Below are 15,171 nucleotides of genomic sequence, written 5' to 3'. Positions count from 1 at the left end.
CAGTCCAAAGGGAGGGACGATGTCCCAGAGCAGTCTGCGAGAGACGAAGAACAAATGCACACACACACACACACACACACACACACTACTTCTCACATGCTACTCATGTGGGGCATGACCTCAATAAGAGCTGCTGTTGTTATGTGCAAAGACCTCGACATCATGTGCCGACCACTTTTAAAAAAAAAAATAAAGCTAAAAGGGGTTTAAATGAAAGATGAGTTCGGGCGATTTAAACGCTCTAGGCCTTAATGAATTTCATTCATTCTGTGCAGACGACTGTGGATAAACTGTCTTTAGTCATACCATAATTTTTAAATGTAAACAAATTTCCATTATAATCACTGATCAGCTCCACACAGCTCTCTCTTTGTTTTGTCAATACAGCAGTGTTTGGATGTTGTGTCACCCAGTGTCATGCCTGCACACAGGAAGTGATTCATGTTATGTCGAGACAGTGCGAGGCAATAACAACACTGTGCTAGCAAAGACTAAAAACGTCTACGAGAAGTTTCAGAAGTAAATGCTTCAGCTCAAAAAACCTTGTTCAGTTGTTTGACTGGATGAACGACTGTCTCCGACCGCCTTTACGCTGCTGCTGTATACACTCAAATGCTCCCTTACATTGTGTCTAGTCATGAGGACCAAACAGAGGCAGAATAACAAAGATCACCAAAATGATTGTGATGGTGTTACGTCATGGTTGCAACTCCTCCTGACACGATTCTTTTCTTTTGTCTCAACAGGTAAGGAGGAGCCGACCACCTACACCTGCACTACGTGTAAACAGTCGTACGGCAGCGCTTGGTTCTTGCTGCAACACGCCCAGAATAACCACGGCTTCCGCATCTACTTGGAAAGTGAACACGGCAGCCCCCTGACACCACGCATGGGTGGACCCTCCTCTTTGGGCGGAGGCGCAGACTGCCCGTCTCAGCCCCCGCTTCATGGCCTCCATTTGCCCCCAGATGCAAGCCCCTTCAACCTCCTGCGCATCCCCGGCTCGGGCTCAGGTGGACGGGACAGCGTTGGGCTAGGGGGTGGAGTCGGTGCTGTTGCCACAGCTGGTGGGGGCCATCTTCAGCGATTCCCTCCCACGCCGCCTCTTTTCAGCCCGCCTCCGAGGAACCACTTGGACCCCCATCACCTGAGCCCAGAGGAGCTGGCGCTGGCAGCCCACCACCCGAGTGCCTTTGACAGGGTGCTGCGCCTCAATCCTCCTCTTCCCCTGGACCCACCTCCTACCATGGACTTCTCACGGCGGTTACGGGAGCTGGCGGGCAACGCCTCAGGGTCCACTCCCCCTTTGTCCCCCAGCCGACCCAGCCCCATGCAACGCTTGCTCCAGCCATTCCAGACAGGGGGAGGAAGTGGAGGAGCAGCAGGTGGAGGAGCAGGGGGCAGCAAACCTCCATATCTTGCTACCCCACCTCCTCTTCCAGGTTCCCTGCAGTCACCTGTGGGCTCACAGACTACCCCGACTCCCCTTATTCCTTCAGGAGAGGCGACACCCTCCTCCAACAACCCCTTGAAATCAAAGTGTTGTGAATTTTGTGGCAAGGCCTTCAAGTTCCAGAGTAATCTAATTGTGCACAGGCGCAGTCACACGGGAGAGAAGCCGTACAAATGTCACCTGTGTGATCATGCTTGCTCACAGGCGAGTAAACTGAAACGTCACATGAAGACTCACATGCACAAATCCTCCTCTCCGAATGCAAGCAAGTCAGAGGACGGGCTCTCAATGGCCTCCTCTCCAGAGCCTGGCACCAGCGAGCACATGGGTAGTGCAAGCAGTGCTCTAAAGTCAGTCGTGGCCAAGCTGAAAAGTGAGAATAACCGCTTGCGAAGGGAAAACGGTGAGGAGGAGGAAGAGGAAGAAGAGGAGGAGGAGGAGGAGGAAGAGGAGGAGGAAGAAGAGGAGGAGGAGGAAGAAGAAGAAATAGAGGAGGAAGAGGATCAAAATGGAGAGAGGGCACCCAGAAGAAACAACAGCTACCACTTTGGTTTGAATCTTGAAACAGCACGGCAGCATGAAAACAATGGCGGCATCGGAACCCGACTTGGAAGTTTGGCCGATGACGTATCCATCCCTCGATCGTTACCCGAGGTGATGCAGGGAATGGGTCTGGCCGCAAGCATGCAGCACTTCAGCGAAGCACTTAACGCACACAAACGGAACGCCATGGCCCAGGAGAACCACCTTCACCACCACCTCAACCGAGACCACCACCACAATCGTGACATGTGTGATGGAGTCTCTGTCCTGGAAACGGATCGTGGGGAGGAAGGTTCTGTCTCGACAGTGAATGGGCGGGGAGCGTCCCCCAATGAATCGGCCTCTGTCGGCCTCTCTAAGAAACTGCTTCTAGGTAGCCCCAGTCCAATCAGCCCTTTCTCCAAACGTATCAAGCTGGAAAAGGAGTTTGACCTGCCCACACCCACGATCCCTAACACAGAGAACGTCTACTCGCAGTGGTTGGCAGGTTATGCCGCCTCCCGACAACTCAAGGACCCTTTTCTGAACTTTGGGGATTCCAGACAATCGCCGTTCACCTCTTCGTCAGAGCATTCTTCAGAGAATGGCAGTCTGCGTTTCTCGACTCCTCCGGGGGAATTGGACGGTGGGATGTCGGGCCGCAGCGGCACCGGCAGCGGGGGCAGCACCCCGCACCTTGGAGGTCCCGGGCGGCCCAGCTCCAAGGACAGCCGCAGGTGTGACACTTGTGAGTACTGCGGCAAAGTGTTCAAGAACTGCAGTAACCTCACGGTACACCGACGCAGCCATACTGGGGAGAGACCGTACAAATGTGAGCTGTGCAATTACGCTTGTGCGCAGAGTTCCAAACTGACACGCCATATGAAGACCCACGGTCAGGTGGGCAAAGACGTGTACAAGTGTGAGGTTTGTCAGATGCCCTTCAGTGTCTACAGCACCCTGGAGAAACACATGAAAAAATGGCACAGTGACCGTCCTTTGAGTACCGAAATAAAATCTGAGTAGAAGGCCGAACTTATGGGACCTTTTTCCCCCCCACACAGCTATGTCCGCCATTAGTCCCCTGTTTATTCCCAGCTCCTTGTAGATTTGCCCCAAAACCCCAAACACTCCACTTTCACCAGTCCGGTGGAAGCTTAAGACCATGTGCTCTGCACCAGCACACCCCGCCTCCATTACCCATTGAATGCATGATCTGTATCGGGGCAATACTCTTGCATTGACGCAAAACTTTGAGCCTTTCTCTTGTGCAATAATTTACATGTTGTGTACAATTTTATTTTCTTTTTTTTTTATTTCTGAGTTTTTTCCGTTTCCATTTTTAAGAATTAGTCAGCATGCATAGTATGTTTTTGCTAATTGAAAAAAAAAGAAGAGAAAATAACTTGTCCCTGGTTGATTACTTGTTGAGTAAATGTGTTGCTGTTTTTTCCTCTTGTTCTGTTTTTTTCTTTTTATTCTCCAAAAAGAGAAAAGACAAGAAAGAGACATCCATGCTGCATACATTCTGTGACACATATCATGTACAGTTTGGTTTTGTAAACATGGAAGGTGAGCAGTCTTTGCCCTCTTCTTACAACCCTGGAAAATGCACTTATCCTGATCTTTCTAAAAGACACCATGTTCACACAGGGTTTTAAAAAAAGAAAAGAGGAAAGAACACAAAATCAAACATTAGCATGATAATTACACGTAAAATTAACGACAGCCTTCAAAAATTTCTTTAAAAAAGACAAGGGTGAGCTCGAAATTCGTACTATCATTTGGTTTAAAACTAAACAAAAAAGAAAGAAAGAAAGAGTGCCTTTGATATTACGTGACTGCATTGGCCGTAATCTTATCTGGTATAAGTTTGGGGTCATGCTAGATAAAGCTAAAAGGTTAAAGCCACCCGGGTTAAGGTTCTTGCATCAAGTACCTGACTGCTCAAATGGGCTGTGACAACTAACGAAAGATCTCATCAATCATCATTTAGCTACCTATTACATGTTCAATAGGCTTAATCTTTGATGTGTGGAATTCATGGCAAGCATGGTACAAGCAGTATTGTGTATATCTGAATTATTATGTTGTTTTTTTTGTTTTGTTTGTTTGTTTCTGGTATGGAGATAAATCTGTAACGTACAATCCTGCTCTTGAGGGATACGACGCATGGACGGACGGCGGAGGATGTGTCGTGTATCTGCGTTAGCACAAACCTACACAACAACAACAACAGAAAAACAAAAAAAGCTGCTTTGATAAATGTCAGTCAGTCAGTGTGTGGAACAATGCATACGGTAACGTAAATATGAGCGCTACGAGGCTAAGTGTATGAAATGGAGACAGAAAGCTACACAGAACTGAAAGCTACATACGTACAACGGAGGATTTCCCCTTCACTTGCATTGCTAGTATCAAAAACAGGGTTATTAACTATGAATTGCAGACAAAAAACGGATAGCTGCACTCTTGAAAAGAGTGACAATGCGGTAAATTTAATCAGTGTGCATAGGCTAATGCAGGGCACATGTTTGCTGTTTCCTACTTTTTGTTTTACACCCAAAAAGAAGGGTAACTTTTCCTGTTATTTTTGTTTTTTTTGTCCACGTCGAGTCTCATTCAAGCTGTTGATAGCATCGCACTTGTCACGCTGACACCTCTCTTTCATTGTCCCACACTGATGCAATGTTGGTACACGAGTTAGGTCTCAAAGCTATCGCTTGACATTTATACATGAAGTGCACTGTTTCGATTTTCTTTTCTCCCAGTTTACAAGTTTATGCTGAAGTGGGAGGGAGGGAAGGGGGGAGTAAAGAACTGTTGAAATGCTGTCAGATAACGTGGGTGATGGCACACAGAGGCCGCAGTCCCAAACCACTCCCTACCCACTAACCACTTCACCACGACTGTGGAGGACACTCGTGATTCAGGGCAGAAGGTCACCATCATTGAGCAATCAACACGTGCAACATGAGATTGCGGGATCGCTAAAAAAAAAGCACCAGAAATCAAACAAAAACAAACAACTATAGAGACAGACGCGGGGCAACAGCAACAGCTAAAGCAAGATTGCTGCAACCTTGAAAAGTCTCAAGAGCAAAATCTGCTGCTAAAGACAGCAACGTGTTGTTCAGTAGTTTGACGGGATAAACACTTCTTGTCCCCGCCCGCCCCTGCTCTCCTGCTGTATACACACAAACGCTCCCTCAGACATAGTTAAATTTCAAACTTTTAACTTAACTTTTAATAATGTTACATTCACTGCGTTTACATGCATGTGAGAAGTCCAATTTTAGTCAAACTAAGACAATAATTTGGTTTTCGTAATGTCATGTGAACACGTTAGTCCGACTGAAATAGAGGTAGTCTTAGTCGGACTAACATACCTGGATAATAGGATTCATAGTCTGATTACTCCTGCATGAATGCGCTTAGTCGGACTTGGCATGATCTGTCTCACTGTTTTGTTTTTTGTTTGAGAGATACAGCGCCACCTACTGTAAGGAGGCGGAGTCAGACGTACAAGGGCAATAAATTGATTGATCTCCCTCGCATGTATATTCTGACCTGGCGAGTTGTCCGATTGCCTGTCTTAGTCGGACTACGGCCTTAGCTCGATTAAAGAGCTTGACAAAGACCAAACCAAAGAAGTTACGTACTGTAGCTTTAAAATAATGGACTTGTGTGTGAACAGCATAGATTATGTGAGTTTGTAGGAGATTATAAAGTTAGCATGAGCAAAGCAAATGTGAGAGTTTGATCTTAAGTACATTTATAGCCTGTTTCCTTCATTCTCATGTTGCACCTCCTGCTCGGATTGTAATAAGGTAGTACACGTGGTTTGGGACGGTCCCCAAAATGGATAACGAAGAGTGTTTTTTGGACTGGGCCATCATCTGTTGTCAGCAACTCCAACCTCAACACCCTTGACCTCTGTACCCCTCTTTGCCATTTTCACCTTTTCAACACTTTTCTCAGTTTGTTGCTCCTTCAAACGCCAAGAGTTCTTAATCTGGGGTTGAAAAATTTCACCCTGGCTGCAAAGTCTGTAAATTAAGAAAAAGCGGCTTGTTTACCGAACTGTATCACAGAGTTGTTGCCATCGCCACCGGATCAATCTATAGACGTTGACAGCCAGACAGCAAACACTGCGAGAACCTCTTTTATTTTTATTATATTTTGTATAAATTCTTTCTCCTTTTTTTTTTTTAAATTTGGCTAATTAACTATATGTTGGGTGGAAGCTACGTTTAAGTTTCTGTCAGAGACTCCGCCCACACTCTACGTGAAATGATTTAAAACAAAAAAAGATGAAAAAACAAACAAACAAATGGACAAAAAAATTCTGTGATTGTTTTGTATTTTTCATTTTTTTAAAAAATTTAATTTTTTATTTTCTTTTGCCTTGGCTCTTCACAGCTCTTCAGGTTGAAATACAATTTGCATTTGGGGTGAAATGATTTAAGATTATATATGAATATATAATAAAGAACTTACAAATATAGGAAAAATGCACAGTCATGTCGATTCCTATGCTTAAAAAACACATTTATGGTCTACTTTTTTCCTGTATTTCTAGAAACTGTATTTGAATTCAATGTTCACTTAGAATAGGCACTATAGTATTTATATTGAGGCTCGTATTTTTAACTGTTGCTTGTGCTCTCTCAAAGGTATTTACCATACCTTTTTTTGGTAGTGGAATTAAAAAAAAAAAAAAAAAAAGGTGAAAAAAAAAAGGTGAAAAAATCCCAGGCTGCCACAGTATATTTTTTTAATTTGGCAGGATAATATAGTGCGAATTATTTGTATGTTTAAAGAAATAAAAGTAAAAAAAAAAAAGTAAAAAAAAGCAGCTAAAGTACGTGGCATCGGGGGACGCCCGCGGGGCCATAAAATGGCCGCCGCGCTGTTTCCTGTGCACACAGGTGGTTGTACATATCTTCTTTGTTTTTTTTTTTTTATTTGTTTTTTTTAATTCTGGGTTCCTCCTCCTGGCTCCGCCTCCTCCTCCGCCCCTGCTGCCATTCTCATATGCAGTAAATGCAAGCTGACGTCAGCCTGTTCTGTTGTGTGCTTCTGTCTTTCTCACCCCCCCCAACCCGAGCCCCGCCCCCGACTCCTCCTCCCACCTGACGACATTCCAACACTGAGAAGCGACAGAAAGAGAGGGGAAAAAAAAAAACTTCATATGCAGTACATGGATTACGAAAAAAAAAGCGTCAAAAATAAATACACTTTGAAAGAAACTTAATGTTTTTGCCGTTTTTTTAATTTGTATTTTTATTTTTGTTCTGTTGTCGTTTCATTGCCAAAATTCTAAATGGTGCTTTATATTTAGATTGGGTATATACTTTCATATGCAAAGCATATTTAAAAAAAGAAAAATATGAATAAATAAGAGAAAAAAAACAAGAGCGACCTGGGGGACGTGGAGACGCCTGCTTGAGTTTGAGACTTTTTTGTAAATGGCAATGCGGAATATTTTGTTATCAGCCTTTTCTATTCCTGTCCTGAGAGCTGTTTGTTGTAACTTGAACTTGAACTTTATCTTTTACTATGGGAGTTACTATTTATTACAAACCTATAACGTGTGTCTGTTCAAAACAGACGCATGGGATGGATCCTTATTTTGTTTTTATTTTATTATTTGTTATGTTTTTGGCTATGATATAATTTTCTTTTTTTTTTCTTTTTTAATGATGATGATGATGATGGCCAATGGTCATTTCTTTTGTTTTTGTAAAACCTAGGGTCTTTTTAATTTCTGATGTACTTGTTTGGGGTCTCTGTTCAGTTGTACTGGGAAAACCACTGTCTGTGTTTTCTGGCAGATGTCTGCATAAATCCTGTTCACACAAACCCATTTTGTCCCTTTATCGAAAAACAATTAATAAAAAAAATGAAAGTATTGACGGCGCGGTTGTTGCTTATCTCCCATGCTTATCTTCTAAGTGTGTGTGTGTGTGTGTGTGTGTGAAGTAGGTTAAGTATAAGTACCACCCTTTAGCCTCTCTGGGCTTCACTGCAGTTGACGTTTCCACATATGATAACGATGCACATAGATTTGCCATGAAACGTATAGTTCAGAGTGCAAAGTCCTGCCCTCCAAGGTGTGTGTGTGTGCGTGTGTGTGCGTGTGTGTGTGTGTGTGAGGTGTTGGTTGTGATCTTTGAAGGAAAGTTGTCATAACATACATTCGCCTCCACCCTGACCTCTCCCAACCCTTTGGCTCTGTACATTATGTACCTCATTAGCTATGACATGTACTTTGTGTGTCTGTGTGTGTGTGTGTACACTCTGTGTCTCTGTCTTTGCCCAGGAGGGACGGCAGGGTTGAGCAGGTGCATATGCAAATCTATGAGCACTTCCAATCCACAAGAAACTCACCGCATCTCCTCCGGGATTGGGTCAAAATATTGATACGATCATCGATGCGATGCCAGGGAAAATATCAATATTTTAATGAACAAGTTAAGACTTTATGACCTTTGACCTCTCTCTATGTTGTCAATAAATATAGAGAAAATCCTGCACTTTTAACTTTTGACAGATGTATCGCTGTATGATCGTCTCACGATACATTGGCTATTCCAGAATTGTGGACCATGGATTTTGATCGCATCGTGAGATACCCTAGTCCCCCGAGTCTGACCCAAACTCAAGCTGTTAAAGGTCCAGTGTGTAACATTAACAAGTGTTTATTGGCAGAAAATGACTATACCTCCCATACGTGTAGAACTGATTTGAAGTTTAAAATAACGTGGGTTTTCAGAGCCTCGAAACAAGCCTTTTACATGTTAAAGGACATGTAAACCAGCAGCTCCTTTGAGCTTAAAACGTGGATTTTCTCTATGGACTTTGGTGCAAGAGAGGGAGTGCTTTACAAAAGTTGCACAAACTTCAGTTCAATAATATATCCTCAAGATAGCGTACATTTAACATTGGTTGCATTTGATGAACCAGTGTGTGAGAAACAGTGACATCTCTGGTGAGACTGCAGACTGCAACAAAAGGGAAACTCTGAAGTCTGACAACAAAATGTGAAAGGACTGGTTTCTCCATTCAAGTTTGCTGTAGAAACATGATGATGGTGGTCAAGATAAAAGCACAACAAAAAAAGGCCATGAAAAACTAAGTTCTACTTCATTTTAAATCGATTACACACTGATTCAAACATGCTTGTAGGTAGTATGTTCAATAGTCCAAAACTCCTTTGTATTACATGCTTCAATATGCACAGAAAAATGTACATTAAAATGAGCAAGAGTATTTTAAGCTGAGTCATGTTTGGGCTGAACAATATTTGTTACACAACTGGAGAATTGTGTCTTTGAAATAACACAAATGTGTTGTTCACAGCCTCGGACAAATATCAGTATCGGTAGAGACTGGAGTTTGTGATATTGGACACAGGATCTTTGAAGTTCCATGTTTCCACTGAAAGCATCTCTGTCTACATCTCTGTCCTTCCCCTTTTATCCAGAAGAGCACAAATGTCTCTTAAAGGGACTCGTTGTTTCGAGAGGTTCGAGTGTGTTGGACATCGGAGGGCTGTTAGAGTTTGATTCCCACCTCGGGCCTCGCAGGAGTCTCCTCTTTACTCCCTGTTAAAGAACGTCTTGGCAAATAGAATAAATCAGCACTATATATACTGTATATATATATATATATATATACACATTCTTCTTCTCTCACCCTCTCTATGATAAATTCAGTGTGGTATAAATCCATGAAGCATTCAGGGCCCTTTCAGCTTTACACTTCCCTGTGCTGGTTTATGTGAAAAGCATAATGCATTTGTCACCGTTATAAAATCTATACAACCATGACCTGCAGTCCTCCCCCCCATAAACTGCCACGGGTTTGTCTTCGGGCCTGCGCCGCGTTAACGCGAACTCATTCTCCAAAGACTGTGTTTTCACGCCGCCCTTTTGTCACCGCGCGGCCTTGGCTCGACACTGTTTCCAGTGGAATGTTGATAAAAAAAGAGAAGAACGAATGAATGAATGTGTGTTTTGTCTGTCCGCGTGCGTCTTTGGTATCTGTGTTCGAAAACTGTCTGCACGAACAGAGGAGACGAGTAACTACCTCTGGATGTATAGAGTGCTTCCATAAAGCGCCGAGTGCTGTGGTCTATAGGAACTGGCTGCAAAGTAAATGCCTCTTACTGAGTATAATGGACATTATTACTTAGCGCACATATAATGGCCACAGGGCCGGCATGTAAATAACAGCAATTAAAGCCGGCCGAGGAATAATGCACGGACGTGACCGCAGCACACTTAACCCCCTACTGTATACGTCCACGTTAAAGACCCCAGTATGTAACACTGGAGTGGGAGTCAGATCAATATTAGACATTTAAGTGAACGTATGCATCAAGGAGCTTGTGTTTCCAGGAGGAGAAGAGCTGCCTGGAGTCCTTAAACGCCTCATCAAGGTTTTAATCAAGTCCTTTCCAGAACAATATCAAACCTGAGCTCAACTCATTCCTGAGTTTGAAGACTTTTCAGCCAAAAGACGAACTTTCACTGGAAATAAGACCGACAGTCGCCTTCACCTGCTTCAAGAGTCAAAGATTATTTTATTGTCATGCACTCTAACACTGCAACATTATTATTTTGAACGCAGTTTCTTTACATAAAGGGTAAAGGTCAGAACAAAGGCTCAATAACAGCACAAAGCTCATCGAGACACTCTATGTATTTGCTTTGGTCACACTCATTTCTTTCATCTTGTGAGGCAGAATGTTGCATGATGGACCTTTAAGGTGAAAAACAACCCTAACACTCAACTCAAGGTGTCAATTCATGATGGTGACACCATTTACTCTCATGTAATACAGCAGCAGGTGTAACTTTGAGTGGGAGGAAACCTGGAGCCAATCACAGCCAAGGGTCACAAGGTCAACAAAGAGAGATAAACAAATCCTTCACACACACATGTCTTTGAACCATGGGAGTAAAAAAATGGGTGAAAACCATGTGAGGCACCACCTTGAAACTCCATGGAACTCGAGCAATGTTCCGTCAATGAAACGTCTTTTTTGGGGGGGGGGTAATCATTTTTCTTGGATATGAAAACCCCAGTGATAGATACGGCTCTTGCCCCCCCCAATGTCAGCCATGATTGGCTGCAGCCTCAGCGCTCAGAGCTCATGGATGGCGGATAACTTGAGAGACGCGTGAACGCGGCGACATTTGGGACAATCAAGTGTGACGAAGACACGAGTTGCCAGAAAAGCACGGGTTGTCAACAACGGCAAGTCTTTGGACAGATTAGCAGAAAACAATTCACGCTGAGGTTAAAAAAAACAAGACGGAAAGAAAACTTGTGCTTCTGTGTGTTATTCTGTTGCCAAACGATGTTGGCAACCATTTGTTGAAAGTTAAAAAAGACTTTTTCCGCTGAGGTTTTCGTTGAGGTTGTGTTTAAGTTTTGTTCTGATGTGATTTGATTTAAATAATGCTGACACTCAGAGTTTTGGCGAGTGAAAATTATTTATCTTTCCTGTCCAGAACAAAACAAGAAGATTTATTAAGTGGATACGTTGTCGTTCATAGCACAGAAAACAACATCATGTAAGTAAAGTTATGATTAATGTGCTTTTACAAGACAGCTCCGGCCAAAAACAACACAATATTTACCAAATCACAGACTATAATACCATTTTATTAAGAGAACTAGACCAAAAACTGACATTTTGCAGGTGTTTAGTAAAACGTCTACCTTATGTGATACAGCTCGCCTGTCTCACTGAATCTCAGCCGTACTGATTTTTTCTTTTTCATGAGCTCAAAAAAACCCATAAAACGGTCAAATGTCAGACGGTCGCAGTCAGTGTGGTTTTTTATTCCCCTGCTGGAAGTCATGACTGAGATGTCACAAGGTATAAAGGCTCAGAGCTGGTCCTGACCTTGCTGATGTTATGTCATCACGTGGCCCCATGATGTGTTTAGACTATTCAGAGAACACACACTGCAGAAAACAACCACATGAAATAGCGCTTTAATCTCTTGTTTGTGTGTTTTTTTTTTCCTCGTGTCAGTGCTTTGACTGTATTTCTGTTGTTGGTGTAAAGAAATCATTTGGAGTCACAGAAAGTTCCTATTGGAGATGTAATATTTGTAGGGAATCAACAATAAACACATTGTAACCACTTTAATATCGATATGATGAGTTTAAAATGATAGTTCAGGGCACATTTTGCCACTTGACAAACTTTTCCACCTGAAAAGTGATGTTTTTCAAAGCGCTTACTTTCCTGCACCAAATCCCATTGAGAAAACCAACGTTTTTATATCATAGGGATGGTGGAGTTGCTGCTCTGCTTTTACCTTGCTTGGCTAATTTGTGTCACTTGTGTGATACCGAATAAAGTTTTTCAAATGCCGAAGTCACAAAATAGCACGTCGTAAGTCACTGACGGAGGCGGCAGTGGCTCAACAACTTCTCGTGGGCTGGGACGTAAAATCGATGATTTTCTCTATGGACTTTGGTGCAGGAAAGAAACTTCAATTTCCAGTGGGGAAAAGTGAACTACGGGACTCAGATAATGTGGCAAATGACTCATAGACTTACACAAGTGTAGATTTTATTCTATATTTGTTGTCCACTTTGTTGGAGGCGAGAAGAATGAAAAGGTCAGAGTCTATTGATAGATGGTCAGTGGTGGACAAAGGTGATTTATGCACATGCGTTTCTCTCTCGTCTCCCACCGAAACCTTGGGTCTCAGAGACAGAAATACTGTATGTCTGCTTTTGTAGCCGTGAAATGTGAGGGATTGCGGAGGCCAGAGGAGGGGAGAGCTGTCTGGCCCTGTGCAGGTCAAAAGGTCAGGGCGAAGGCTTAAGGGAAGAAAGAAAGGAAGAAAGAATGAAAGTGCCCTACCTCGCTCCCTCCCTCCCTCGAGTCTTTTCATTCTTTCCCTTCACTTAGAACTCGGTCTGAAGTTCAAATTCATTGTCAAAGTGAATGTGAATTAATGAATTCGGGGGGGTGAGGGGCCTTGGGGGCGGGGTCAGGGAGAGAAAAGAGCAACATGTGTCAAGCACCGTGTGTGCGGTCACAATTCTTACGCCTTAAAAATGGGATTTTAAAAAAACAAAAAACATGGACAATTTATTTCTAAATTGTTTACGCTGGACCTTTAAAACCCAGATTAAAAAAAAAAAAACCCCGACAACATAATCACAAGACGAGTGTCACAGAAGTGGAATTAACTTAAGCGTCGTGTCATTAACTTTGCTCTCGTCTCGTAAAATGACCGAAACGCCCATAAACACCCGCACGTCTATTACCTCCTGTTCCAATTATCACAATTATCAGGCGGCGACAATGTGCTTTTAAACTGTTTATGGCGTCTAATGAGCGCCACTTCAAGGACGCGCTTATCCTTTGGTCATTCTGTCTGGTCGGAGTCATTAAACAGCAAATAAAGTCATATTAACGACCGCGGCTGAATTATTCAATTAGGAGGAAGAAGAACTGACGAGACGACGCACAGCGTGACGTGATTCTTCTTCTCCGCCTTTGACTGGGCGACTCCGTGACCTCGTGACCTCGCAGCGCGCCGCGCTTGGATCCTCTGAGGTCATGAAGGGCCTCTGACCTCTGACCCCCCCTAGAAAGAGGTCTCGCCCCGACCGGGTCAGTGGAAAATCCCTGAGGCCTGAGCTGGATAAAAGGATGTCCATGCAGGAAAGACATGGATTATCAGTGTGTGTGTGTGTGTGTGTGTGTGTGATGACATGACCCAGAGACTGTCTCATGTAACAAAGTCCAGGACACACACACACACACACACACACACACACACGGGCTGTGGAGGTTAACTGCAGCTCCACAGATGAGAGGGTTGGGGTCACATTTGCTGGAAAGGTCAAGTTCATGCCTCGCGACTTTCCGAGGCCGTAGGATCGCAGATTATATGGCGTGACGTCTTGTGACTGTGGACCGAGTCCCCGCGGTCGACTGCTCTGTCTTTATATAAGGACGCGAGAGAGGAAGAGACACAGAGAGAGAGGGAGTGAAATTCCTCGACAAGGACGAGAACTTTGCTCAGAAATGATGTTACATTTTACTTCCACATAATCTCATAATCTGGCAGCAGATTCACTCCTTCACCACAAGTTCTTTTTTTTTTAGTCCTCGTCCCGTCTAACACACAAACACAGACACATGAAGATGAGCGTCAGTGGATCAGTGGACATGGCGATCGGGTGTGCGACGTGTGATTCGCCAGGACACAGAAAACTCATCAGTAACCAGATTATTGGGTTAAAGATCAGTTTGTGTGAACTGGAACTTGAGGAGCTGTTTTGTGTTTATGTGTGTGTGTGTGTGTGTTGTGTGTCACTCACACACACACACACACACACATGAGAAGCTGAGGGTACATTGTGTGTAACATTGTTATGTCTAGAACTGAGATGTACAAGTTTTCAGGGACTGTCCTTCATCACGTCTGCACACACACACACACACACACATTAGTCTTCCTTCCCCTTTTAATCTCTTGTGTGTGTTTGAGTGTGTGTGTGTGTGAAAGGTTAAAGTTCAACCTGTGGGTTTTGAGGGTCCCGTTTCACATGACTGAACACCTTTGTTGCTGGTTGTGAGGGGAAGACTAAACATACGTGTGTGTGTGTGTGTGTGTGTGTGTGTGTGTGTTGTGTCTACAGCCGGACACTGCACCACCTCACTGAGTCGCTCTGTTATTAGTGAAAGCTTCACAGAGTCGTCGGTGTTGTGACTTTACCAGTGAAGGAGCGTCACAGTCAGGTGACGACGATCAAGAGTTGGAGATCAAGAGAAAAAGTTAGAGCAGGTTGTGTTTTGAATTCAAAAGTCCGTGGCCCGTTTCTTCACACTTCCCTCCCAAGCTATGCTTTGCAGCTCTTTCTGGGCTTGCAATTGTCACCTGGTCCAAACAAAGAGGAGGCGGGTTTAAGACCAGGTCCAGTTGTCGTCATTGGTGTGTTCTGTGCTGCACAGTGATGATACCACACACACACACACACACACACACAGTGTGAAACTTTAAATCCAGTGGGAATAAAAACAGTGGCAGGTTTGGTTGACTGAAGGCGTTTGTCCAGAGTGCTGTTGAGGTCGTTTTATTTTTGTTTTTTGTTCTCTTACCTTTAAGCAGAGTGAGTATTTGTCTTTTTCTATTTTTGACTTACAG

At 43.7% G+C, this 15,171-nt stretch overlaps 1 protein-coding gene across 2 annotated transcripts in view; it reads left to right on the top strand.

Moving 5' to 3' along the window:
- The window catches only part of LOC122781851 (B-cell lymphoma/leukemia 11A-like), a 60,976-nt gene extending 53,749 nt beyond the window's left edge, over positions 1 to 7,227 (top strand). For both annotated transcript variants that reach the window (XM_044045914.1, XM_044045913.1), the window contains exon 3: positions 747 to 7,227. In XM_044045914.1, coding sequence (XP_043901849.1) covers positions 747 to 3,001 — 2,255 coding nt within the window. In that variant the 3' untranslated portion in view covers positions 3,002 to 7,227. The remainder of the gene's footprint in view (positions 1 to 746) is intronic.
- The last annotated feature ends 7,944 nt before the right edge of the window (positions 7,228 to 15,171 follow it).

The sequence above is a fragment of the Solea senegalensis genome, linkage group LG15, assembly GCF_019176455.1.
Source record: "Solea senegalensis isolate Sse05_10M linkage group LG15, IFAPA_SoseM_1, whole genome shotgun sequence".
Taxonomy (NCBI): domain Eukaryota; kingdom Metazoa; phylum Chordata; class Actinopteri; order Pleuronectiformes; family Soleidae; genus Solea; species Solea senegalensis.
Note: the sequence above shows the minus strand (reverse complement) of the source record. Positions and strands in the feature narration are given on the sequence as shown.